A 27,453-nucleotide genomic window follows, 5' to 3' on the forward strand; every position below is an offset into this window, starting at 1 on the left:
CAAAACACGTGACTTCAATTAACAAAAACTTCCTCCCCAACTTCCCTTGTGGAGTCCAGTCATTTAATTGTAAACTGTACTCACTGTTGCAGCCATTGCTGCTTGTAGTTTCAACTAGGCTGGCACCACACTCTGAAGAACTTGTCCTTGGAATGGAAACTTTCCTAACCATAAAAAGGAGACAACAGAGAGAGAGAGAGAAAAATACACACAAAGTGAAAAAAGTTATCAGGAAAGAGACAAATTATTGGAATGATTTTCAAAATGATTGAAAAAAGTGACATGGATCTTCTCCAGTTACCTTCCAACTAATACTCATTGTTTTTGAGAAGGATGTATTTGAGGGAGAAGAACAGACCAGGGGGCAGTGCAACATTTGGAACTACATGGCTTCTCTCCTGAAGGTAATGTTCCTGTTTGTCTGATTCCTTAGGACTTTATGTAACAATTAGTAAATAGCACAGAATTATTTATCAATTCTCTTAGTGTTTGGAAATGATGTGAAATTTTCCACACTTTGTTGAGGAGAAATAAATCTTGTAAATAGAGCTGATCGTTTGCTGTCTAATTCCCTTTCTTTTAATAGTAATCAGACATCTGCTCTCTTGAGAAGAGTCATGAGCTATCCTCTGTTCTGTCCAGTTTGTGTCCTGTGGTGATGTAACTCCTCCACAAAGTCTGTTGTCTTGGACAGCTTAAATGGCTTTATTCCTAGACCCTGTTGTTTTGGTTGGCTGAGTTCCTGTTCATCAATATTACACTTACCTTACAGGTAATTTGGCATTTCAGCATGCACTTAGGAGGAAATATAGAAATTAATTGTAGATTTATTTTGCTTTTCTCTAGGGTTTGCTCTGTTCTTCTGAGCTATATGTGTGGCATTTAGGTTTCTCTATTGTTTTTAGAGAAAAGCTGGTTCATGTGGCATCTCTTCTCATCAGCTACCTTTCTTATTTTTCTTCCAGTAACCCTGGTAAGGGGGTTTATGGAGGAAGAAAACCTCCATGGATGGACCTGGTCCAGGTGAATTGCTGGGAGCAGAATATGCCATTTGTTCTTCAGTAGCAGTGTAATAGCAGGGGTTTTTGCACATTTTCCTGTTTTGCCCATGTCAGAAGGCCAGGTTTTATCAGCACTGTTTGTTGGAGAGGGTGGGGGGTTGTTTCAAGATGGAGAGCGGCTAGATCTGTGTTTGCCCTGCCTCCATGCACTCTGCAGATTGGAAAAAATAAATCATCAGCTGATAAAAATGTGATAACTCAGCTAAAACGTAGCAGGAGAATTATTTCCCACTGTTCACCCAGAGCTTTCATGTGCAGCCCTACTCTTTTATGGATTACTTTCAGTGTTAGCTATGATTTAGTTTTATAAGCAGAGCAATTAAACCTCTACCTCTAAAATGAGTTCTCTACCCTTGTTAGTTGAATGGATTTTTTTCTAGGGAGCATGAAATGCCCTTGCACATGCTTGGTCTTTAAATCTGCCCCAAATAGCCTGAAAGAGAACTTGGAAAGGAAGGGAGGTACAATGATATGGACAAGAAAACAGATCACTGAGTTCCATATTCCAAACAATTTGATGTATAATTTTAGGAATTCTGTTTCCCTGTCTTGAACTTCAGTTAGTGTCTCCTCTTCTGCACCCCTCCAGATTACATTACTGTTTATATAAAACTCCACTAGAACCCTCTGCTGAATGGAAATGCTCACTAATACACTGTCAGGGAAAAGGCTTTCTGCTCTCTGACTGTGGATCAAATGTCTTTGTTAATAAAGTGGAATAGTGGAAACTTTAGCACAGTATGTCTCTTAACATTTTAAACTTAATATATCCTGTCAGGATGATGCAAACTCTCAGCTAACCCTTATAAGCCCTAGTTCTAGCCTCTTCTAAGATACAGGTGATAGATGAACTTTGAGAAACAAGTCTGGATTAATGACAGCTCTTAGACTTAGTGAATCCTCCTTCACTCATCTGAAAAGGGGAGTAGATGAAAGTATCCACTGAGACTCCTCATGTGTTGGTCATTTCAGCTGAGAGGACTTACAGATGTAAAGTGTTTCATTTAGAGGTGAGTTCTATAGCAGATGATCATCCTACATCAGCCTCTGAAGTGTAAAGGTAAGACAAGACAATTTTAGCCAGTAAGGTTATTTTATCTGTACTAAAGAAGTTGATAATGGTTTTATGAGCTTTCCCAAGTTAGTCTGGTGTGTAAGATGGGGTTCAAGGGCAACTAGGTTATAACTGAGTTGTTGCCCTTTTTATTTTGCTAATAAAGAACCACTACTACTTGTTCTGCCGGTGAGGTAAAGCTTGAGTAAAGAGAAGTTGATGTTCTAACTGTCTAATTAAAGAATTTTCACAGACATGTCATTGCTGTCACTCTAAGCTTCTGCACTTGGACTATAAAACTCAATAGTTTTATATTCCAGCTTTTCCCTAATTTTACTGTATGTGAGAGAAAAGGGATCTTTTAACACATCAGTCTCTGAAGACTTTTTTTTCTTTTCTCAGAGACAGCTTTACTTCTAAAGAAATACTGTCTGTATCTCTATGAGACTTGAATGAATTTTTCTTAACATAGTTTAAGCTGTAGTTTTTTCTGATAAGTTTATAGCAACTTGAAAATATTTTTAGCAAACAACTGCTGTGGCACTCCGTGGCTAAGCAAGATTAATTAATTAAAATTGCTAATGTGGGGAGTATTCTTTACAACAAGGGGGTTTTTAATACCAACTGTTTTATCAAATGCTCTCTATCTCTTCTAAATACAGTCAGCTGTGGGAGAAGCTGGCATTCAGTGGGTTTCCATGACAGCAGCTGAGGTAAAACTAGACCAGCTATTCCAAAGGTCGCTCATTGAAAGGCACAGAACAGAAAGGTTGATTTGGCAATGTGACCATGGGAGCACAAAGAACAGAACTGCAAAACCTTTGGTTATGATAACCAAGGAGAAATGCAGTATAGGAGGAAAGAGAAGACACTGCAAGTCTGTGAGGGTAAAGAATTACAGGGGCTGTAAGTTGCCTTATAGAGGCACAGAGATGCAAAAATGCATATTAATGGTGTATGGTGTATGTTATTTGCTGTTCTCTGCAAATAAAGAGGGGACATAGAAAGTTGACTTGCATTGCAGGTGAAGATGATACGTTTGTTTGGGTTTGGTGTAAGTGTAGTGCTGTATGTATAGCATCAAATAGTTGCCTCAATCCCAGTAATTGCTTAGGTGTTTTCATCCCAAATCCTAATATGTTTAAAATGCTGCTAAAACCAACCCTGCAGCACTTGCTGTCTACCATTGATACTTGCCTTCTACTCAAACATGGATCTTGCTGAAAAAATTAGTTAGCTCTCTGAGTTGTCCTAAAAGCTAGTAAACATCTGATATACTTCAGAACACTTCTAGAATACCTGCAAGTATTCTTCAATTTTATTCTTTCTTTCCTTAGTTTTCCTTTTTAGAGCAGGAGTGGCAGAGGAATAAAGAGTGAATGGCATGAGCTGCTTTGGTTGCCAATTCAGTAGGAACAGTTTCTGATCCCTAAGGACTTTGTTAATTCACTTCTGCTTCTCAGTCTTTGGACAACATAAGGCAGACTAATGTTTTATAATCTTAGCACTAACTCTAGATGGACTGTAAAATCTCAGATAGAGGTGTACAATGTTTATTTTTTACAAAGCAACTGTAAGTAAGAGCTTAGAAATGACACTGAGAGAACTTCAAGCAGGGAAGTGAATATTACAAGCAACAAGTTGAGACATCCACATTCATTATGCTGAATAACCATATAACCTTATGGATAATTCATTACATACTTTTACATTCAAATAATTAATACATGATTACCAGAAGAAATTTCTACTTGATTGAATAGCTTCAGCCTTATGAATCACTTTTACCTGCAAAGGAAGTAGAATGCTCCAATTACAAGAACTCCTAGAAGAAGAAGGGAAGCCAAGAAAGCTGCAAACAGGTCACCTTTTGTTTGGGATTTGATGCTGGGCAGCAAAACTTCCTCACAACGAGCTCCTGTGTAATTCTCGATACACCTGGGAAACCAAGTTGTATTTGGATTAGATGGTGGCTTGTCATCTACGATGAGAAGCACAAAGGCTTCTTCTGGGCAGAGAACTTGTTGTGACACAATTCAAATGTTATATTTGCTTCACAGCAGGTCCTACAGAATTTCCTCTCACCTCATATTTCTGGAACAAAAGCAATTAGGCATGTTGGGCGTCAAGTTTACATTCTGATCCACATTGCTTTTATATATTAATATACTCATCACTGACAGGTTTAATTAATTAAGCCCACTTTAGTGTTAACTGTGTCATCCCACTGGTTTTCACGTGGTAGTCATGCTTTCTTTTCCCTGTTTCAGGTAACTTTCTGGCTTCCTTTGTTGAAGATCATACTGTCAGCTAAAGAGATCAAGGAAATGGGAATTCATTGAGACATAGTACAGCTTAAACTGCAAAAAGTAGTTTATGCAATGGAATAATTCATGCCAGAACATGTTACATGCTTGGTGAATAACCCCCTCTTGGAGACACCTAGGTAGAAGTCTTCTCTACTATACTTATTTTATGTGTTGAGCTTCTGAAAACTTCTGAAGAAAGGATTAAAATGAATATGATATTTTATCATGGTAAAATGGTATGATATTTTATTAAAAATAAATAAAATTAATGGCTTAGTAATTAATATTTAGTCAAAAATAGGTAGGTTGAAGCTAAACTAATCCTCATTTGTTATGTATTTTGCACTTATTCTGCTAAGTTTTCTTAAGGAATTGATTTCATTACAGTAAATAGAAAGCACTTCTTTCAATATCTACATTCTGCGTGTGTTTTTTATATATGTAAATTTGCTCCTCTCTATTTGTAGTACTAAGGATCTTGTTCCTTCTTGCTATTTCTGGCATTGAAGTCATAATAATCTGTGACATAAGCAATTTCAGGCTCCAGCTGAGAAAAATGGGCTAAACTGCAACATACTTCAAGTTCTCAACTGCCATTGGCAGCTGCAAGGTATAATTTCAGATGAGGGATAAGAAGGTGGAGAGGGGATGAACTGCCAAAAAAGAAGAATGTTTAACATATCTAACTAAGACCAAAGGATCCCTGTGAGTTTCCTGACATGATGCCTGATGTGATTCCCACTGCACTTCCTGTAAGTTATGGATCAGAATTTCAGTACTGCTAGCCTAAACCACTGCACAAATAGTTACTACCCTTTTATTTTAATTCTTTGTCTTTGGAAATATAATGGAAGATTTAGACACTAACAAAAGACGTCTAATTATCATCATATATTAAAGCTATGCCACTGATCAAACAGACACCATTTGCTAAGGACAATCTGAGGCTTTTCAAAGTCATGATGTTTCACTGCTGGGAGAAGCAAGGGTAGGCAGACTGCTCTGATTGCCTGAGATAATGTTCCAGATATTTATTCTAAGTGTAGTGGCTTTTCAGAGGCCTATTTCTGAAATACTGTAGAATACTTTAAGAATAGAAGTGTAGTTTGAGTGGGGCATTGTTCTCTAGCAAGTGAGAGAGAAATGCTTTGGAAAGCTGAATAGAGTAATGGAAAGAAAATGGAATAAGAAATTCATAGGAGTTTTCTTGAATAGCAATGAAAACTGGAGAATAATGCAAGGCTAAAATGATACATGAAGAAAAAAAATAGGTTTTGGCATCAAATTAAGGCTCATGGAAAAGTTCTAAAGAATGAGTGTAAAGGAAGTAAGTCAGTAGCCTAAAGAGCAGAATGAAGCAGGAGGAAGATAAGACAGTTGTAGCTGCAGAGAGCTGCATAGAGGATCAAGCAAAGGGTGAGGGTTCCTGAACTGTTGTGATACAGGACAGTGAGTTGGTGTGAACAGTGCATGGCAGACAGCCTCCATGTATTCATGCTCTGCAAAGACCGTAGGAAAAGAATTGGGAATGTGTTGACAGCATAGCAAAAGGGTCACTGAGATCATGGCACTTCCTACAAAACAGAGAACAGAAGCAGATGCTTAAAGTAGTCACAATTCTTTAAGGGGGAAAAGAGCTTGAAGGCCTAAGATGGTAAGGGGAAAACCATAGTGATATGAAACCAAAGTTATAGCAAAGAGAAAAGAACCTATACGAAAGAAGCACATGCCAAACTTAAAACCTGGATGCTGAACTTATTAATTCTGCATGGTTGTAACAAAAACAAGTGGTAGAAACACGACTAGCTAGTTTGATAGTACCTGTTTAACTGTGAGCAGTGCATTAGGGATTACAAAACTACCCATCCACTTTCTCTAGGCTGGCCTGTTGACACACTTGCTGAAAGGGATTCCCTACTATCTAGAAAATGCTGTCATATAACCTAAAAATTATGTATGTTTTCATAGAAACAGGAAAATTAAGATGAAGTTTCTCCAGGTTACATTTAAATAATAAAATTATAGCTAATGTGACTGAGCTGTGGGGCATTTCTGAAAATCCAGATGTTCAAGTATTGGTTTGAACAAGCTTTTATGAAGTCACCTTTCCTGATGTACAAATAGGTAAAGGCCTATGATAAAGACAGAAGCAACAGATGCTTTAATACAACCAGGAAATGTTTCTCCTGTAAGTCCTTTGCTAAAATAGGTGAGAAAGAAACTAAGCAGACCTCAGTAATTAGCAGGGGAATTCTCTCAGAGGACTTGCTTACCCTGTTGCACTAGCAGAGCTCCAATCATTTCAGTGGAGTTACAAATGCAGTGACTGCAAGCGAGAGAAACAGAGTGTCTAACAAGCAGGTGGTCTGAGAACACAATCCAGAACAAAGGTGTCTGTACAGCATCTCCTAGAGGCAGTCAGTCTTACTGTACACAGCCTTAAAAGCCAGAAGCAACTCAGTTTACCTTGTTTATATTAGATGCCTCAAAGTAGAGCACAAGTTAAGAGCAGTTGTTGACATGGCAGGCACTGGTGCTCCTGCACTTGAATGAGCTGGGGCAAACCCCAGAGGGCCTGGGGCAGGCTGTGGTACGGAGGAGCTGCACTCACTGAGTTTGTGTTCCCTGGCCAGCTGCTGCTGTGGCACATCATCTGCACTCTGTCAGCCTGCTGCTGCTGCAGGGCTGCCTCTAAAGGGCCCTACCATGCAGCATTGCAGAGTTGATTTTTAAAATACAAAAAAGGTCTATTTCCCTGTAAGAAAATGGAATTTCTAATTCAGAGTTGAGAGACAGCAGCCTTCAATGTTTGAGGAAAATCTGTGACTAAAACCTCCCATTTTTGGCTGGCATCCAGATTTCTGCTGTCCTAGACAGCTGCACACACGTGCACACACACCCACACCTCTTCTCAGATGATACCAGCCAGCCTTAAACGTTGGTACAAATGTCCTGTAGGAGCTCCAGACAAAACAGCAGCACATGGAAAGAAATCTACAGAACCTTTCAGCACAGGGAATTAATCACATCAGCATCAATGCAAGGTGGACAAAAACAGAGTGCATTGGATAAGATGTGGGGAGATGAGCAGCAGGTCTGCAATTACATTGATCCTTTACAATCTGATTAGTACCTCAAACATAAAGGCCTGGCAGTAATACAGGCATTAGTGCTGTCTCTTTTCAGGTACTGTTTGTTGGACAGTGCAAATGATCCTATGGCACTGGGATTTAGCAAGGGGGTAAAATTTATTTCTTTGCCAGACTTTAAGGTGGGCATCATAAGGAAGTATCTGACAGACTGTAAAAGTAAGAAGTAGAATTTGAGTCAAATACGCACACAGATTCTCACTGCTTTGCATTATACTATCAGTGTTGACTTTAGTTTTCATTTAGTCTTCCTTTAGCCAGGAAAATCTTGAAGACTCCTTGGTATAAAAACTACTTGCATGTAAATACAGAGCTCTGAGCAGAAAAATATGAGAAATTATCTGCTTGTCAATGCAATTCAGATTACATGGCTAATAACTTCAAAATCAACACAATCTTCAGTCTGTAGCAGACTCCTAAAAGTTGTCCTAATCCATACAGTCTAAGAACATCTAGTAAATATGAAAAAGAATTTAGAGCCAAACTGAATAAGCAATGGAAAAGTTAATTTGGCACCTAAGCGGCTTTTAAAAAAGTTTTGCATTTAGAGAAGTTTCAAAACGGTTACTCTCTCTACACAGAGAGTAAATTAATATGCTCCTACTGGAGAGAAGTTGAAAGAATGGGTTATTCTTCCCTAAAAGAATGGCTTGTTCCCCCCTCCCTTAGTTATGTGTTTATTCGGCAAGTTTTCCATATCTGGCAGCTATATTAATTTGGATTGCTAACAGTTTTCAAACCCATAAGACAGTGTTGCATTTTATATTTTATGTCTCATTAAAAATAAACCTTAATTATTGACTCTTTTTAGCTATGCTTTTGTACGTATTCTAACTTTTGTTACTACCTTTCAAGCCAAAAGCAGAATTGAAAAACACTAATTGGACAGTTTGTTTTCCTAAGAGCCTGAGGTACATTAAAGTGTATTTTTGGAGGCAGGGAAAGAAGAAAAGCCCAGAGGAGTGGGAAGCCCTTCCCTGGTACCCTGCAGGGTGCACATTCTGAAGGCTGAGAGCACAGCAGGTGTACAACTTGTGGGGATGTCTGAAACAGGGAACGAAGGGCCCATCGCAGAGAGCCAGGCAAGGAGGGAGTATACAAAATTGCATGGGATTTACTGGATTACCACAGGAAAGGTGGAGGAGAGATTCATTAGGATGGAAGCAAAGGAAGGGAAAATGGAAGAGATATGCTTGAAACTTACACAGGAATTTAAGGGAGGAGATTTGCAAGGTCTGCCTGTGTCTCTTGTAGTACTTAGCCCTCCACAGAGTAGGATCCCCGTCCCAAAATGAGAGCATTAATTTAATTTCTGTGTGTGCTGCCCTCTGAAGCAGAGCTCTGTATGTGTTGTCTTATACCATCTGTACTCTCCTTGAAACACAGAAAGAATGCTCTCAGAAATCTGCCAAGTGTAAGAAAAAAATGGGAGTACCAGAGCTTCCCCTCAGAACCCAAAACCCTCCCTTAATTCTGCGGTGCATTAATTGATGATTATGGGACAGCTGCCCCTCAGGTGCTGAGGCAAACAGCTTTCAGCCTTGTGGTTTATGATCCACCTGAGGCAGCTGCTTTTCCATCCTTCTCTGTCCTGCTGCCTGTTTATTTAGCTCATTCCAGTGTTCCTGGGTTTGAAGCTCCTCTGGTTTATGGTGACAGGTGTGCCTTTTGCTGCTGAGAACATGAACTCATTGGTAGGAAAGCAGTGAGGAGAGATGGCAGCTGAGCGACCTCATGTTTTAACACACGTCAGCTGTATTTAAAATCTGCTACTGTTGCACATGGAGGGGGTCAACTAATGTTCTACAGATATTCAATCTCTGCCTTGTATATATCCATCTCTGAATGATAAAAATAACTGGAATTCCAAAGGTAAACAGCAGCTCTTCATTTTGAGCATGCTACAAAACACATGTTTCTAAAGAATGATGCATTTTTCTTAGTTGCATGGTGAAATTACTTCCCGTGATGTTGCATAGGGTAATGTAGACTACTCTGCTGAGCACAACACATTTGTGTAACTGCCATGTCAAGGCAAATGTGTTTTAAGGTATTTTTACAGTTTGCTGGTCTCTTCTTTCTCCATCTCCTCCTTTTAATTAACAATCATTCAGCCCTTGATTCTAAAAGTGATTTGAGTTTTCTTTCAGTAGGAGATGATAATTTGAGAACACTAGGGAGCTTTGGGTGGGATTTGGCAGAAATTTTCGTCAAAGAAACTGCGCAACTCTGTGATGATGCCAGTCATGAAGTTCCAAAGCACCAAATATTTTCTGAATTCTGCTGAATAGTGATGCATTTTTTCTGTTGTTTCTATTCACATCACTGCTGATTACCAAGATATCTGTGTGTAAACAAAACCTTTCTCATCTATAATTAGCCTTCTCTGACTGATTAAGGAACATGCTTAGAATGAGGATGTGCTTAAATAGAATGCTGCTATTTAAACCCATCTAACTTCATAATCAACCACTAGATACAGAAAAAAATAGTTGATAATTTAAATGCAATAAGATTGCCAGAGTATAACAAAAATGCTCTTAAGATGTTACTTTTCTGCTTCAGCAGATTACAAAATCCTGTAGTATCTGAATTGAAAATTACTTCATTTGGAGCTGTTAAAGTAGAAATTATCTATGCTGACTAGTTTGTGTTCCTGAAGAATGAATTTTTCTGAGTATTTGTTATTTCAAATTTATAGTTATTGTATTGAATACATCTTCCTACACAGTCCAGTAGTTGAGAGGGTGCTTTGAAATTGTGTAACTGCTGCTCTTTAGTTTAACCATTAATTTTTCATTTATGTACAATAACACAAGAATCCTTCTAGAAAAAAACCCCATGTATTTCTGAATGATTTACTTTTTCTTTGTGTAGTATTCATTTTATATTGCATAAGCTTGCAAGGTTTAGCAGATAGAATAAATCGTCATACAGCACTTCAGAGCTTTAATCTCACTTCTGGATCTGATTCATTGTGACATTGAACAATAACAGTGATATGCTGTGTATATTTTTCAATGAGCATTTACCATAAAATTACCTCTTTTCTCCCTGTCCAACTAAATGAATTTATGTGCTGAAGTATTTAGATTGAACTGTCCCAAACAAAAGAAAGTAATATTTTAATTAGGCATCTGGGAAAAGATGTTGTTTCCTTCTTCAACTGTTTTATCCAATTATCATTAGTTATAGCTCAAGACAGAAGAGGGAACAGAAGTTGCCACGGAAGAAAAAAGGTGATATCCTTAAGTGTATGTAATATTTGTCTGAATGCCTATTCTTTTGTTAAGCAAACCCATTAAATCAACCATAATGTATTTGGATGAATGATAACTCAGAATTAGTAAATGCAGGACCCTCAAAAGTAACAGTTTTATTTAGGATCTTACATCTTGGTAAATCAGAGAATAAAAACATAGGGCAGTATTTATGCAGGAGATGTATCCACATGCAAAAGCAGGAAGTGCTCCTTTTCCAGTTTGCTACATGGGCTTCAAAAGGAAGAATGACTCTGTTATGGAGTGGTGTAAGAATATCTGTGTTTGCTGCCTTGATGTTTCTTTATCAAATGGTCTTTGGCTGTCACTATAAAGCTGCTCTTTGAGTACTTCAGCAAGACTAAGGAACACAGTAAGTCCTGAATTACATTCCTTTTTCCCCCCTTAAAAGATTATATTATTTTTTGTGTCTCTTCATTTTGTTCAGGTCAGGCCATTTTATGTTACAAAAATTTTTGCAATATAATTAATTAGTAAGCAAAACTGTACTTTACCTTTCTGGATGCCTTTCCCACAGTCTATATTCCATGAGGTAAAGGGTATTTTGTTCTTTCTATATTATAATGAGGAAATGTGGCTCTAAATATAGATATAATCCTGAATGCATACATAACTGAATATTGTTTCACCTGCCAAGCAAGTATACACCAAGTATACACATTTATTTTTCTCATATTGCCATGTCTCTCTGAGCTAGGTAATAGGTAATTGGTATTTTCTTTTAGATAATGCTTTAGCAGTGATTCCTTAAAGAAGGAAAATGGAGAAATAGTCTTTAGACAGCTACTGTCCAATACTTAAATACACAAACTTTAGTTTCACTGACCTGCAGAATGGACTGGATACAGTAGGAATCATATAACAAATCCCTCCATTTAGACAAAAAGATCCATAACTGGTGCCACAGAGTTCTTCATGATCTTAAAAATAAGACCAAAAAAAACCACTGAGAAAAAAAAAGACTTCAAACCCAAAAAACATGAAAATATACTACCACACAACTGAAACCAGCCTACGAGCCAAAAAGGTGTATGTCTTGCTTTGCAGGCCAGCAACATAGAGCACTGTTTTGCAAAACAGTTTCATGTAACAATATGCAGAAAACATCACCAATTTATCACCATATCAGTCGTGAAACACCTAAATTAGATGAATAAATCAAATTTTCTCTTGCAGTGAGAGGAACATGTGAACTCTCCATGACTTCCTTTGCCTTTCATGACCACCCACCGTAGTGAGTACAGTGATTCACATGCTGACCTCAGTGCAGTCTGCTTTGTCCTGTTCCAGTGCCATGAACTGTCTTTAGCTTAACCAGCTCCTGCAACAGAGCCAGTCCAGATACACCCAGAACAGCCCCAGGTGAGGGCCAGGACATCCTGGGACTGCTCTGGGCTGCATTGAAGCTCCATTGTGGCACACTGGGAACCACCAGGTTTCCCCACCCCGATCCTCAGTGGCCAAACCAGGGGACAGCCTGCAAGCACTCACTTATACACAGGATTGCTGGCTACAATATCATTTCCACAGATCTAAAAAAGGTTTTTTCCTAACTGAGTAGGCTTCTTAGAGGAATTCTTAATGTGTTAAACATTATTAGGCATTCTAATAACACGCCAAATACAGGACACTAATGTTGGCACTTGTAGCGGCACGTGTCCATTTTGTGCTTAAAAAGCACATCTAACTGTACCACTTGATTCTCCCTGAAAGCAGTTCAAATTTGGAAGCTGGACTGAATATATTTATGACACATTTAATGCATCAGTAACTCATTTCATATATATGCATCTAATATTTTCATATATTTTTTCCATCTTATGAAATCACAATCATCTCAATCAAAACAAAAATCTGACATCACAGGGGTGATATGTGATAAGTGTTACCTCACACTTTAGGTGTTCCTGCTGTTATTTCTCCCAAAAATTCTGAAAACAAGAATTCTGCTGTGTCACTATTTATGTATATAAGACATGTTCTATACATGCATAGAGTTAAGAATCAAGATTTTAGATTTCTGATCTGTCCTTCAAGAAAAAGAGTTTCCTTTCAAGAAAAAGAAAAAGGATTCCCCTTTATTCCTGCAGAAAAAAAAATAACAAGTGTGGCTGCAGGACATTCTACCCTAGAGAAACTTTCTACAGCTTCTTATCTAAAATAAGCCAGGCTTTTTTAAGAGTGGCAGAAATGTTCAGCTACTTCTACCTCTACAACAAAACCATTGTGCATCCTGCTATCCTCTAGACCAGCTCTAGCAATTGCACTCTCCCTTTTTCTCCTGTATTCCTCCCTTTCTATGACAGCATATTGATGTAGGAGTGTGAGTAAAGTCCTTACATTATTTTAAGATGAGGAGAGTTATACCCCAGGGCCCAAGAGGAATTCAGTTTCATGTTCCTGTTACCGAAGTGCCAGCGTCCAAACGGTAACTGGACCTTCTTGCCTGTGTGCAGATAAATTAGGAAGCTGGAGGAGGGGAGAAGAAAGGCTAGAAAGATTGTTCATGTTGGACCTTGATGTGTGTTCTGTCATACCTTGTTAGAAGTTAAATGGAAATTTATTTTAACTCTGAAGCTTTCTGTGCTTGTCTGCTAGCAATTCATTTACTACAAGTTCACAATTAAAAGATTTGTAAAATTATTTTGTATGGGTAACTGTACAATTGCAATAGGTATAAAATGGGAATGGGAGGATACGAGGTTTTTAAACAAGAACTACAACTTAGTTGATTTTAGTCTATTCAAACAGAACAGTGGACCTCCTGTGAGAGTGTAATTCATTTGAAGGCTACATCCTTCCTTAAATGGAGAGAGGGCACTGAACACATCAACAGTGTATCAGATTATCTACACAATTTCAAGAATCAAGTGAGGAAAAACAGAGCTCTCAACTCTGTTAAGTGTCTGAGGGAGTTAACTGTTGAAATTCTATCAGATGGAAAAGTAAGATTATAGAAGGTATGCCCCACATGAAAAATCCTTTTCAACAGCTCATGGAAAGGTTTCAAGGAGATTCTCATGAGAATTAATGAGAATTTGTTAACGTCCTTAAAATCCTGCCTTATTGGTTCTATTTCTTCATCTTTATAGAGAAATAGGACTGTCTCTCACTGGCACAGGGGCAGAGTACTGAAGAATGCTAAATGCCTCCAGTCATTTAGGCCTTGGAACATTTGGGAGAATGAAGGCTGGTAAGGTGTGATCTTTGTATCAAGGACCAGCTCTGCAGCAGACATTTCTGTTCTGTCAAAATACCTCAGGCACTTTCTCTTAGGTCTATTAGATAAAAGTGAGAGAGGTGGAGAGAGAGAACAGAAAGTGCCTAGGAAGCCTTTGAAACCTTTTTGATTGTAATTACAGACAATTTTTCTATCGGCTATTTCTTTCTAGAGATAGACTTTTCTTCCAGTACTAAGGGAAAAAATGGTATCCTTAATTTTAGCAGTAATGAGAAACTTGAAGAAATCTCTGTGTCCACCTAGATCAGGTATCCCTTTTCCCATCCAGTTGTGCTTTCCATTTATTCTATTTTGTGTATTAATACTTTGCTACTGATTAGTAAAACGATCTGACTAACACAGTATAACGCAGATGTTAGAATTATGAAAGACTATAAAAGAAGTTCAGGAAGCCTTTAATGCTAGGAAAAAATATTATTAACAAATAGTAATTTGCTACAATTCAAAAATAGGTATTACGGTACTCCACACCTAAGGTATTGAAATGCAGTAGCTTGCTGCAAATTTCAAAGTTACAGTTCTGTATTTGTAGACAGGAAAGTGTGAAAGCACCAGTTTATCCCTTTAAATCTACAGTCAATGATGGAGAAGAATATACTGGAGAATCAGAAGGGTTTCAATACAAGCCAAAACCCAATTACATTAGCATTGGTGAATGTGTTATGATTTTTCATGAGGTAAGTCAATACATTATATTAATCTAAAAATGCAAATTGTATGCTTTGAAAGTCAAATGTATACTACAGTCAGACTTCATAATCAAGATACAAAAGTTTAACAAGTCAAGAGATGATGGGCAATTAAAAAAATAGAAAAGATTTAGCTTTGAAATTAACAGAATTCTATCAATGTATGTTGTACATAACATATAAGTATGTATTTTGATACCCCTTTCTATGTGAGAGATTAAAGAGAAGTAGGACACAGAAGTTACCTTTTAAAAAAGTTGAATTTTGTTGGAAGAAGCAAAGAGGAATAAAATGAGGTTGTTCTTTCTAATGCTAGACTGGATACTTAAAACTAACTGAGGTAAAAGCAGCCTCTAAATATTCTTAATTATTCTTTTTGAGGACATGCAGGTGTCCTGGTTTCAGTGGGATAGAGTTAGTTTTCTTCCTAGTACAGTGCTGTGTCCCTAAACTGGACACTGGCCTGTTTGTATTTAAAGTTTTGTAACCTGACTGTCCCGACTATTAAAAAAAACCCAAATGCAGGCTTAACACCAGCTTAACCCCAAAGAGCCACACCAGCCTTGATGTCAACTCAGCTGTCTTGCCTAGTCCAGAGGCTAAAATACCAGACTGCTAACACAAAGAGGAAGAGAGAGGAGTGGGAAATGTTGACAGGAGATAAAAGAGGGCTGATGCATGCTTCCTCACTTGTAAGAAACTCTGGACTTCATGCTAATAATCACAAACTGAAATATTAGGATTGATCAAAGCAAACATCTCCTTGCAGAATTTGTACCACTGGCTGGTAAACTCTAGTGAGGGATGGCATCTCTGCAGAGCAGTTGTGACAATCCCAGCAGCAGCTATCAAAATTAATGCAGTTTTAATGAATTCTAATTATATAGGTGTATGTGTCCAAGTAAAGACTTGGAAGAAATTACCTGTTCGCATATTATTCCAACAACAATTTTTGTTCTTGGTCAGAGGCAACAGCACCTAAAGACAAACATGTAAATTAAACATGTAATTTTTGAACCTGGTGTCTTTTCCCCCTGAGGAAATATCTATTGGAATGCAACTTTCAGTGTTTCTGCAGTGTTTCTGTTGCACTCTGACAGTAATGTACTGTTATATGTAAGTTCAATTAATTCACAGTTAATGGCAAACATTCAAGTCTGCTGTCAAGTTCAGTGAATCCCTGAAGGCAGAGTAAAACTAAATTCAGACTAAACCATGCTTAAACAAAGAATACTTTTTAAAAACTGCCATGCTTATTCAGAATTGTACTACCTGATGCATTTAGGCAGTCTGATTCTGGCTAGCTAATTAGATTGGCACTTGTGCCTTGAACAGCAGTGCACACACTGAACCATTCCTCAGACTGCTAATTAATCAGGTAAAATCTTGGTGGTGGAATTCTTCCATTCCAGAAACAAGAACTTTCCAATTTGTCATTTCGCAGAGCCAATATGTGTTTCACTTGAGTGTTCCTCATGTCTGGATGTCAGGTGAAATTAGTAATATAAGCTGTGAATTTATCAGAACTTGTATAATGATTTTTTAAATCTACAGTAGAAACCCTCTGCCTGGACAAAAAGCAATGTTCACTTGACATTGCTAAAAGAAACTGATTCTGTAGACATGCCAACTCTGTAACCATCTATCCTAGCTATATTCTGATTTCTTGTTAGGTATACTCAAGGTTTACTGTACCAAATAGGTTACTGAACAATTCTAACATAATAGATAATTTTTTCATGTTTGCTCTTTCTTTCTTCAGAGTGTATGCAAAATAAATATTTAAGCTAACTGTCCTATATTAGAAGAAAGATTTTTTTCCCATTAAATGATCAAATAAAATAAATTAGCAGCTTTATGAGCAATAGTTGCCTATACTGCAGCTTTAACTAACAGAAAGCTGACTTTCTGTAGAGGCCCATTTCAAAAGGTGTAATGCATTTGTACTTACTTTATAAGTAGATGGTTCTGGTTTTCATGGGACTCAGGTGGCTTCTCCAGCTTTTTAAGTGTCCTGTCCATACAAGAAAATCTGAAATGGCACTTCCCTGTGAAAATGGGCTGTAACAGCAAGGTCCCCACCCAAAGGCGTCCTCTTGAGCTGGCTCACAGCTACACTTTTGCTCTGTGTACAGAACCAAGAACAATTAACATAGCACGTGGCACGAGGAAACAAATGAACAAGGGTCACTTCAGAACTAAAATCCTGGTTTTAAAAGAAATAAATCATCCTGGAGATTCATTTTTCTAGCAGTCAAGATCTGGACTCTATATGTGCTGCTAAAAAGGTTTCAGATTTCCATATAGTGCAGTGTGGGTGAGGTTACAACAAAAACAAACGTGTACAAGGGCCAAGGACAGAACAGGGTAAGACCCGTCATGCTCACAGGATCACTTGGATATTTTTCTAGGGTTACCAGTACTAGAGTTTATTGCTGAATTCAAAATACTCACATAATGTAGTACATATAAATTGTATCATACATCTATTTTACACTGCATCAAAAATCTGATTTAAATTTGTGTTTGGAGCAAATAGTCTTTGTTCATTTTATTTTCCCTTTCCACAGAAAATTCCAGAAAACTGTATAATATCGAATAGAGCTCATAAAATATAAGCAGTATATATAACCTAAATTTCAGACTAGCCCCTGTATTAGATTTAATTAGGATAGGAATCCTTGAATTAACAAAATAGCTTGGGTTTTGCTACTGCCAAAATGGGATATTGCATCTCCTTTCCTTCATCTTACTGTCAGTATGTACCTCGGCATCTCTGCTGCTGCTCCTGGTCGAAGTTTAACTTTTTCAGAAGATGCTTAAATCCAATGAAAATCCTTCAGGGGAAGCTGATGGTTTTCTACTGCATCAGGGTGTTAAATGGATGTGCTACGCAACTCATCAGCTCTTGGGACTACGACTAATTGTTCCATATACGACAAATTGTTTATAAACTGAGTGCAGAGAGCAAGACAGCTTGAGAAAGGCTGTGGGACTACTAATTATTTATTTTCAAACTTCATTGCCTGTGTATTCAACGAAATAGGAGGTGGCAAAGGGAGGGAGTGAAAATCCTTCCTCCCCAGTGTGAAAGCATAATTTTATTTTTTCAGTTCTGATATAAGCATCACAATATGGGTCTAAAGATGGGTTTGGAAAGAGGTGTTGCAGACAGCATTCACAGTTTTTTGCTTTTAAGACTGAAAAGTACACCATTAGTTAATCATGTATTTAGATGTTTTTCTCTGAGGTGTTGTACTCTGAACAGAAGTTCAAGTATGTATCAGTGTTCTAAAAAGAATAAACTGGACTCTTTATCTCATTAGAGAATAAGATGGTATATTTAAATAAAAGGAAGTACAACAGCAGAAATTGTTGCTAAATTTGATTCTAAGTTGCTTACACCTGTGTGTGGACTGAGTTCATACTAGAAACACAAAGATCGGCTGTGCACCTTCTTGCACTTTCCAAACTGAGTCTTCCTCCAGATGCAGATGAAGCCTATGCTCACAGAAACTAAAAATCCAACTCTATGAATGCTCAAATGTTTATCTTCCATTTTGGGAGTTTGTGACAGGTTACTTTGTATATCCAGTTAAGAGTATTTTAATCTGAAATTTAAAATATAGCCTGTTTTGCTCTGTGCCAGCTTGTTGAAAAAGCTTCTTAACAGTTCTACCCTTTTCCCCTGATCTTTGTCATCTAAACTGATATTAATAATAGTAATGCATTGTTTGAAATGCTTATACATTAAAGTTAGGTCACCTGTGCATACTGAGATGTATTGGAACAAGTCTTGAACTTGTTAGATTTGTCTTTAAATGAACCTGTGTGCTTTACTCCCCATATATTTAAATCGGAATCTGTACTGCCCCTTGGTTTTGTGTACTTTTACTGGTTAGCTGGCCTAAGCACCCACAGTACCTGTAAGTCTTAATGAGCATAGACAGATAAAAAACAAGCTCTGAATAATGATTTGGGTTTTGGTTTATGGATCTTTGCTATTCAAACATTCTTAAAATTAATCTCTATATAAACTCTACCCCGAATTAAAGAAGATCGTTTCAGTCATGTGGCTATTTCAAATATACATTGTTTGTACACTTAGATTAAATTGCACCTTACAGCAGTCTTTGAGAATGGGATTTTACTGCATTATGTATTCTTTCTAAAAATCAAAAAAGCTAAAATCTCATTCTGCCCCAATACTGAGCTCAAATATTTGTGTCAAGAAAACAATGAAGGAGAATTTTTTTAAAATTGCTTAGTATGCTGATTGAATATAAATTTCCTTCTGAGATGTCCTTGATATCTGTCAAGCAGTCAGTAGCCTACACCTCGTACTTCTCCAAGAGCCAGGAGCTGTCCTCAAGTCTTGTTGAAAGGAGTCTGTTTTTTCTCACCTAGGTGTAACTTCTCATACCTTCAGTGTCTGAAGCTCATACCTGATCTGAGCACAGAAAATCATCAGACATCAGAAAAAATCCATCAAACTGCCCGAAACAAATGAGGATCTCTATAAGGAAGAATTCCAGGTGAGATCTTACAACAGATCTGTACAAGAAAAATGTTTTACTCAAATTTACGTACTGGAAATTTCTCTTAGGATGGGATAACCACAATATTAGGAAACTCTGACAAAAGACAGGAAGCTAAAGCAGATGACAAACAGCTCACAAATCTCAATGTGTCTTGCTTGACAGGGTAATTTTTTTGAAAACAGTTCCTCAATACTCTTTTCTTTGCAGTTTTCTGAAATGACAACAAAAGACTGAGTCCTCTTATCTTAGAAATTCCTACAGCAAAAATTTAGGTTTACATTTTCATTTTTATCCACTGAAGTATGTCTAGGATTATTTATATACTAAAAAAAGGGGTAAAACTCTTGTCATGGTGCTGAAATTGAAATTTGAAACACTACAGTGAATTTCAAGGAAAACTTTCCATTTCCAAAATTTCCTAAGCAGCCTGCAATCAACTGCAAATTTCCATCTGAAACCCCATTTCTATTGTATGAGATATTCCTAAAGCTACAAAGTGGAGGCTTTTGTCCAATGTAACTACTGTAGTCATACTACAAATTTCTACTTTTGAGACAGATTTCAGTCTCAAGCTTGTGTGTGCTTATGTGAGGGGAATTATTAAATCTTACAAGACCCTTGCATTAAAAATTCACTATCAGTCTTGGCAAACAAACCCCACCACTATTGTATCATTCTGTGTGCTTACTGATTCCTTCTGTGGCACTTCTGCTTCCAAGTTTCATCCCTAAGTCTTGTAAGAAATCAACTGCAATTAATGCAACTTAAAGTTTGTCTCTGCTTGGTTAATTTTTATTCATACCTCAGTGGCAGATGTAGCATCCCTCATAATGAGAGCTCTCAAATGTTCCTAATTTCAGATCCAGTTATCAGAAGTTAAAACATCCATATTACAGGCTAACATATAAGGAGTCAGTTTAGCACATGGTGACATAATAATAGACCAGTGCCACGTAAATTATCTTGAGTTACTAAAAATGTATGTCATAAGGGTTTACATATTTACGTGGCATACATCAGGAATCAAGTGTAACTAGTCTTTGTAATAATAATTTGGATTTTTTAAGACTCATCCAGTACTAATAGCTGGTTGCTGATAGCAGCAGCTTTTACAAAGCATAGGGGAGATAACTGTCAAAACCTGAATTCCAGTCTATTATTTTGTCCGTTTAAAGCACGTTCTTAACCTTGGGGTATTTTACTTCCTTTTTTTTTTTTTTTCCCAATTAATTTTGTATTGCCTTAATTCGTTCTACTTAAACCACGGCTTACCACAGCAAACGGGTATTCTTAACTCTGCTGGTGTAATCTTTCTCAGACATGCACAGGACAATCTGCTGAATCAACGTAATCCCTAATCCGCATGCTGTAATCCTGCAGCTGCTCGCTCGGGCGCCGTTATGTAATCCCGGCCTCTGGGGAGGGAGCGGGCCGGGTGAGCGGGCGCCCCGAGGCGAATCTGTCGCGATCTGTCGCGATCTGTCGCGATCTGCCGCAGCGGGCGGGGGCGCGGGCCGGGCCCGGCGCGGGGGTCGCGGCGCTGGCGGCGGGGGCGGGGCCGGGGGCGCCGCGCGGCTCCGGCCCGTAGTACTACAGCGCGCGCCGCCCGCCGCCGCGATTGGCCCGGCCGCGCCCGCGTGACGCGCGGCGGACGCGCGCGCGCCCCCTGCGCTCCCGCGGACCGACCCGCGCGCCGGCCCCGCGTTTCCAAGGCGACCCGGCAGGAACGGCGGGAGGCGCGCGCGGGCTCGCGCGCGGGCAGTACCCCGGTGCCTCCCCGCGCGGCCGCCGGTCCCGCGCGGAGCGCGCGCCGGGCGCTGGCGGTGCGGGCGGCGCGGGCAGCAGCAGGTACGTGCGGGGAGCCCCGGGGACGGAGGTACATGCGGGGAGCCCCGGTCTGTGCCGTGCCCCGGCGGGGGCAGCGGGTGTCTGCCGTGCCCGAGCCGCGGGACTCTGCCGTGCTTTGGCGCGGGCAGCGGGTCCGCGCCGTGCCCCATCGTGGCCGTGCGCGGCTCGGGGACCCCTCCGCCTCCCGGGGCCGCTGCACGCCCCGCCGCCCCCGGGGTCGGGCAGGGCGGCCCGGCGCGTTCCGCGCTGGTGGGGGTCGCGCCGGCGGGGGAGCCCCTCCGCGGCGGACAAAGTTTGGCGGCGGGCGCCGCCTCCCGCCAACTTGCCGGCGGTGGGGCCGGGGGCCTGAGGGCGCTCTGCCGCGGGCCGGCCCGCGGCGGGGCCCGAGCCCCCTCACGCGGGGTCAGCCGAGCCGCGGCCCGGCCGGGGGCGCCGTGAGGGTCGCGTCCGCCCGTATTGCGGGGCCGCGGCCGCGCTGCCGCAGCCGGAGCGGCGTTACTCCCGCACGGGAGAGGGCTGAGGGGGCTCCCGGAGGCGAGGGGCGCCTCACGCATCGCAGCCCCCCGGCACCGCCGGTCCGCGCGGCCCGCGCTCTTCCGGACGGGCCCGCCTGGACAACTTCTGACTTGCGGATCCCGAATACGAACAGCCCCGGTAATGCCTGAGCGTGAAAGTTGCTTTTATTGTCTGTGTGTGCAAACCCACCCAACGGTGGTGCCTCAGCAGAGTCTCCACGCAAGAGTAGGCTGTATCTGTAAGGTGCTGCGTGGCTTCTTGGGAACCCCCTGTCCTGGGGCAGCATCATTGCTTGCCCCAGCGAGAAAAGGAATAATAGTTTCTTTTCGGAAGTCGAAATCCATTTAGAGTGCTCTTTACTAGGGACTTTTTGGTTGCCTTCCATAAAATGTAATAAACTTTATAGGCCTTTTTTTGTTAGATTTGTAGAGGTAAAATCTAAATTGTGGGGATTGATGAGCTATGATGGGACAGCATGTCATAATAACTTTTCTTAAAAATAGTAGGACATGAACATGCATGGTTTCTAAGCTTGTTAGTATACTGAAGTTAGGAAAAGGTTCTGGTAAGTGTGTCTCCAGAATTTCTTGGTTCTTCTGTGCAGCTTTAAGAGCAAACCAATCTACAAACTCTGTATTAGAGCATGCACCTGATACCAGTTGTAACAGCTGCAGAAGATTGTAAGTGTAAAGAAATAAAATGAGTCATGGTGTAGGGGTATTTACAGCTGGGAATGCAATCAGCACAGAAGGCTCATTTGTCTGAATGCAGGGCACCTGTCATAGACAGACAGAAACTGCTGCTTTGCTAGGTGACTCCTAGGAATCCTGCTAGTTTTGTGACACTGCTGGGATTTGCACAAAGAGGGGTAAGCAACTTGTACTGTACCTGTACTGTACTTTTAATATGCTGTAATAATATTACTAACCAAGTGTGCATTAGATGAAACAACAGTGATAATCATTTTTTGATACCTCCTGTGAAGGTGCTGCGAGTTCCTGCAGGACAGTTGTAAAAGGGTTATTGCTACCACAGTCACGTTAGGTGTGGATTATAAATTAGACTGTGCAATAGTAGCACATGGGTGCTTTGCAATGAGACATTGCAGTTAGCATTGTGCACCAAGTATCTTGTATGGGAAAATGCGTGTCTTGATGTTGTGAACAATGCCTGTCTTGTGAGGCAGAATACTCTGTGCAGAAAAGAGGAGGAATACTTCTCATTTACAGAGGATGTGGAATAAGAAGCAAGTGTGTGCTGCTTCAAACGTGTTATGGTTCCTAAATGTTGGGAAGAGTGTGCCTACAGTCAGTGAAGGGATTGTGTGAGGGAGGAGCCCATTCCCAAAGCAATGCATGTGCATTCTCATCTTACTCATTCCTCTAGGTTTCTGAACAAAGTGGAATTTTTGCAGCTCTGTACTGATGCTATATATTGCAAAATTGTTAAGGACAAGGTGCTGCTTTTGGAAGGGTGACAAGAGGTGGAAGTTGCACACAAAGTTTGATGTGGTTAGTGGGTGGTAATTATGCTAAAGACAGCAGTGGACAACAAGGACATGAAGCAAGAGTACACATCAGCTATTTCAGCCACAGAACTGGAGTAGTGGGTGAGATATAGATCTGAACTCGCATTGATTTATGAAAAGGCCAGTAAGAAAATTAAGATGTGAGCTATGTATGCTTGCAGTGTGAGTACCAGTGCAAGCCGGCTACTCAGCTGATGTATTTTCAGATCGTGACTGACAGCATAAATGCAGAACATAACACGCAGTGTAGCTGTCTCCCCTCTCGCTGTGCCTGTTCCCAAAGGTTAGTTGGATGTAAGCGTGATTACAGTTCTGAAGGTGCCCTGTACGAGATGCCCATGACACTTTGCCTCTCCTGTGAGAGGCACTCTCCCCCAGTGCTGTAGTGCTGGTACACCAGCTCGGGTTCAGTGGTGGCTCCCCCAGACCTGGCTACCTGGCAGCTGGCTGTTTGTCTCCCATGGCCTCTACACTGCGGAGTCTGACGCTGCAGTAATATTGCATCACAGATTACTTTTAGCACAGAGGGACAGAACTAGCAAAATCTCCAGCATGATGAAGCGCATGGTTTCAGTGTTACTACACGTGATAAGGTCCAAATTAGGAGAAACTGCATCGCCCTGCGAGATCCTGACATGACTAAAATTTACCTGTATCATCAGTATTCGTTTAAATTAGTTGCGTTACTTGGCAATAGCACAAGAATTAATTGAATTGTGTTATGCAGGACAAAACTGCATCTTTTATCAGAGCAACAAATGGGGTGTTACTTAAGTTATAGTGGTGCTCAGCTAAACTGCGTCCTGGAGAATGGGATTAACTAACAGAAAAAATACTTTATTCCTATGAACACTGCAGAATCAATATTGGCATAGGACACTGAGCTGGAGTCCGTTCTGCCATGTGGTAACATCAAAAGTGTCCAGTAAGTGCCATTTGAAGAATCCACATTGCTGGTTGGTATATGAGGGGAGGACTGAGATTTGATTCCTTGTCCTCCTCTCCTCGCTGGTTCTAGAGTGATGCTGTGTGCCACTGAGGCGTATTTGCCACACTCTTGTTAGGTTCAGTAATACGAGGGATAAGTCTGGAATCAGCGGTATTGGAAAATGGGGAGGCTTGGATTTTTTGACTTGGAAAAATTTTCTGAACTTTTGGGAGTATTTTTGTAGTGTAGGTGGATATGAGCATACTTGGTGAAATGCCATTTTCAAGAGAAGAGTAAAAAAATAGTAAAAAATTGGCTTCTTATTCCTCTGGGGTAGAATTTTGCTGTTGTTCATTCTTTGGCTCTAGAGGTTTCTGTCCAAGGTGAATTGAGAATGTTTTTCCTCCAAGTTCTTATCTCGTGTGTTGTGGGCAACGGCAGAGTTAAGTCAGTCTCTGTCGTGTTTCCAGCCCACCCATTTGCTGGGTTTAGGATTTGGTGTGACAAGTTGATGTATTGGGGTTTAATTCTTAATTTAGTTATTAGGTCCCAGTGAAGCCTGTTACCTCCATGTAATCCCGTTGAAATCACTGGGTTTGCATGAATAGTGTGAAGTCAGGCCTTCTTGTAAATTCAAGTAGCAGTGGAGGTTTTCTGATGATACTTGTTAATAATGCTCGTCAACTAAGCATCATAAAATGTAACACTGGCTTATTTTTTGCTTTATTCCTCTGTCTCACTTGTATTTTATCATGGCTGGAGTTCAGTGTTCCTTTGATGCGTTTCAACTAAAATTTCTTTGGGGCAATTTTTGTATCTTTTCTTGCATCTGTAAAGTACCGTGTGTGCCTGGAGCATTATACACAAATGAAACTACCTTTGAAAATGTACGTTAAAATCCATTGGTTGCAGAGTTAGACCTGTAAGTCAGCAAATACCTGATTTAGGGTTGTGCAGATACAGTTCTGTGTGGCTGTGTTACAAGCCACCCTGCTCACTGAACGTGAGCCAATGATTTGCAGAAGTAGTATGTGATTTTAATAGTTGAGAGGAGGATTAATGCAAATTGAGCTAAAGTAATAGGCTGTTTTAAACGTGGTGCTTCTGAATTTTCAAGAGCTTTACTTTCAGCCCAGATAACCTTCTTGCAAATTAGTTTCTAACATGGAACCTCTTGGTATTGGGAGGCATAGCCCTTTTTTTGGTTGGTTTGGGATGGTGGGTTTTTTTTGTTTGTTAGTTTTGTAAAATTACACTACATGGAGGTATAAATTTCCCTTGCTGACTTTAAAAAATCCCTAAATGGGATTTGAGTCTTCAGTGGTGATTTCTAATTCAGGTAATTGCCTTAGTGGGTTAGGTTGTTACTGGATGAATGGGGGAAGGACCTTTGGGTTCTGTGCTTTGTGTGGAGGAACAGCAGGTGAAGTCTGCCCTGTTTCATCCTCCTTTCTGCTCTGTTTTCAGTCCTGCCTCTGCTTTTCAGCCTCAGCAGCCTGCCAGTGCTCACAGCACACTTGCCTCTGTTCCATCAGAGGGACCAGGTGCCCAGCCCCTGTGCACAGGGATTTTGTGTTCATTTGGATTGGCTTTTCAGAGACCAACAAATACTTGATAAAAAAAGCAAGCAGGCATAGGAAAACAGTTCAGTTTAACTTGAATGGATTGCCATGAGACAGAGAGCATCTCTGCTGTTTCAGGGAACTTCAAAGGCTGCCTGCAGACGAGGCAAGTGTCAGAGCTTCTCAAAAAAGTTGTGAAAGACTTTGTAGTGGAAAGTGTTATGTGTCTGGTATTTAAGTGTGCCTATCAGGTATTTCCACTAATAGAAAATGAAAATTTGTGTGTAAAAATAGCAAAATACAAGTTTTATTGAAGTTAGTGGGACTTCTGCTGTTGAATTATTTTATAATTTTTCCTTCAGTGCTTTTGGTTTTTACAGAAAAACAGCCATTTGGACTACCAATCAGTTTAGCTGATGGTACAAATGTAAAGGAAGCTCTTCTTTAAGTGAACTAAGGAGCTCCTGTCTGTAATAATTAAAGTTAGCAAACATACAGGATGTAAACATGAGGCATGTGGTGTGTCTCAGCAAGCAGTGCGTAATTTTTCTCTGTATATAATAGCTGCCTGCATTTTACAGCCCACATATAGTAAATAATTGCATTTTTATATGGAATGATAAAAGTAGACAGCTTTGAAAGCAACTTTTTAACAGCAAAGTGAGATATGGATCAAAGTTCACATGTTAATTGCACAAGTGTATTTTAAAAAAGGCAGTCTGAAAGATTTTTCTTGCACATATTTGTTGTTTTTCTTCTGTTACCAGCTGCCACCTCCAGAAATCTGAATGCTCTCTTCTCTTTTTTTTTTTTTTTCTCTTGTTTAGTCTTAAGAAGGACTTTCAGAGCAGAGGTAGTAGTGTAATTAAATAGATATGTTTAACTGGGAAAGGTGTTATTTTTAGACTAGCTCAAAAGGGCAGGTACTCCTTGGAGGCATTATAATATGGCCAGATTGTCTCCTCCAACTAAAGAGCCGTACAAGACATGCCCAACATTAAGGTTTACTTAAAAGTTTTTGACACCTGTTATCTCTGGGCAAAAAAAAAATTTAGAGAAGGCTGCAGAGTGGCTACAACTTGTGAGCCTGGGGGCTCTTGGTACTTCATTAAAACAGCGTAGCTTCCAGAGCGGCTGCCCCGTGGAGGGAAGTCCTTGTTCCCTTCCCTTCCTCAGGGCCGTGCTGGTGCTGGTTCTGTTCCCTGTCCTTGAGCACTGGCTCCTCTCAGGAGTGCAGCACTGCTGGCTGGAGCACAGAGCACCGTCCCAGCAAGGATTGTGTGGAGACAGCCACTGCTCTGAGCTGCCCTAGTTACTGCTCCCCCAGTTCACATCCTGAGGTACAAGGAGCAGAGAAGTTGGTGCACGCTCCTGGTAGGAAGGGGTGTGTACGTGAATTAATGGGCACACTGCAGAGATATTTTTCTCCCTACTCTCTGTTCTTTTTTTGTGGTTCACATTTGCTCACTTTTCCACCTCTGAGCAAAGGGGAGCATATGGCAGTGTGCTGTCCATCTGGTTGCCACTTACTGTGAAATCATTATGCAGGCAAATTTGGCCCCATCTTGAATTTCTTAGGTAGGTAAAACTGTTACTAGAATGACAGCTGAAGTGTTTATACTGAGCTGTAAATGTGAATTAAGCACAGAATGAACACAAAGGGCTCTTTGTGAATATTTTCAATCTTCTACATTAAAAAATCCCCAACTTGTGCTGTGCTAGTATTTAAAGCAAATAAGGCTGGGA

The 27,453-nt window shown here is 40.2% G+C and overlaps 2 protein-coding genes across 5 annotated transcripts in view; one reads left to right on the plus strand and one right to left on the minus strand.

Annotated features, from left to right (window-relative positions):
* NRG4 (neuregulin 4) overlaps positions 1–27,453 on the minus strand; it is a 49,674-nt gene that overhangs the window by 3,428 nt on the left and 18,793 nt on the right. The window contains exons 1-6 of one of the 4 annotated variants that reach the window (XM_063412478.1): positions 20,598–20,802; positions 16,736–16,909; positions 15,708–15,762; positions 11,681–11,774; positions 3,904–4,053; positions 85–164 (exon numbers count right to left, since the gene is read on the minus strand). In XM_063412478.1, the coding sequence (XP_063268548.1) occupies positions 85–164; positions 3,904–4,053; positions 11,681–11,774; positions 15,708–15,717 (334 nt within the window). In that variant the 5' untranslated portion in view covers positions 15,718–15,762; positions 16,736–16,909; positions 20,598–20,802. Of the gene's footprint in view, positions 1–84; positions 165–3,903; positions 4,054–11,680; positions 11,775–15,707; positions 15,763–16,735; positions 16,910–20,597; positions 20,803–27,453 lie in introns of those variants that run through there. The other 3 variants (XM_063412477.1, XM_063412479.1, XM_063412476.1) reach the window with 3 other exon arrangements.
* TMEM266 (transmembrane protein 266) overlaps positions 20,995–27,453 on the plus strand; it is an 84,534-nt gene continuing 78,075 nt past the window's right edge. Inside the window, exon 1 of the mRNA XM_063412473.1 lies at positions 20,995–21,173. The gene's annotated coding sequence lies outside the window, so the exon portion shown is untranslated. The remainder of the gene's footprint in view (positions 21,174–27,453) is intronic.

This window comes from Prinia subflava, chromosome 15, assembly GCF_021018805.1.
Source record: "Prinia subflava isolate CZ2003 ecotype Zambia chromosome 15, Cam_Psub_1.2, whole genome shotgun sequence".
Taxonomy (NCBI): domain Eukaryota; kingdom Metazoa; phylum Chordata; class Aves; order Passeriformes; family Cisticolidae; genus Prinia; species Prinia subflava.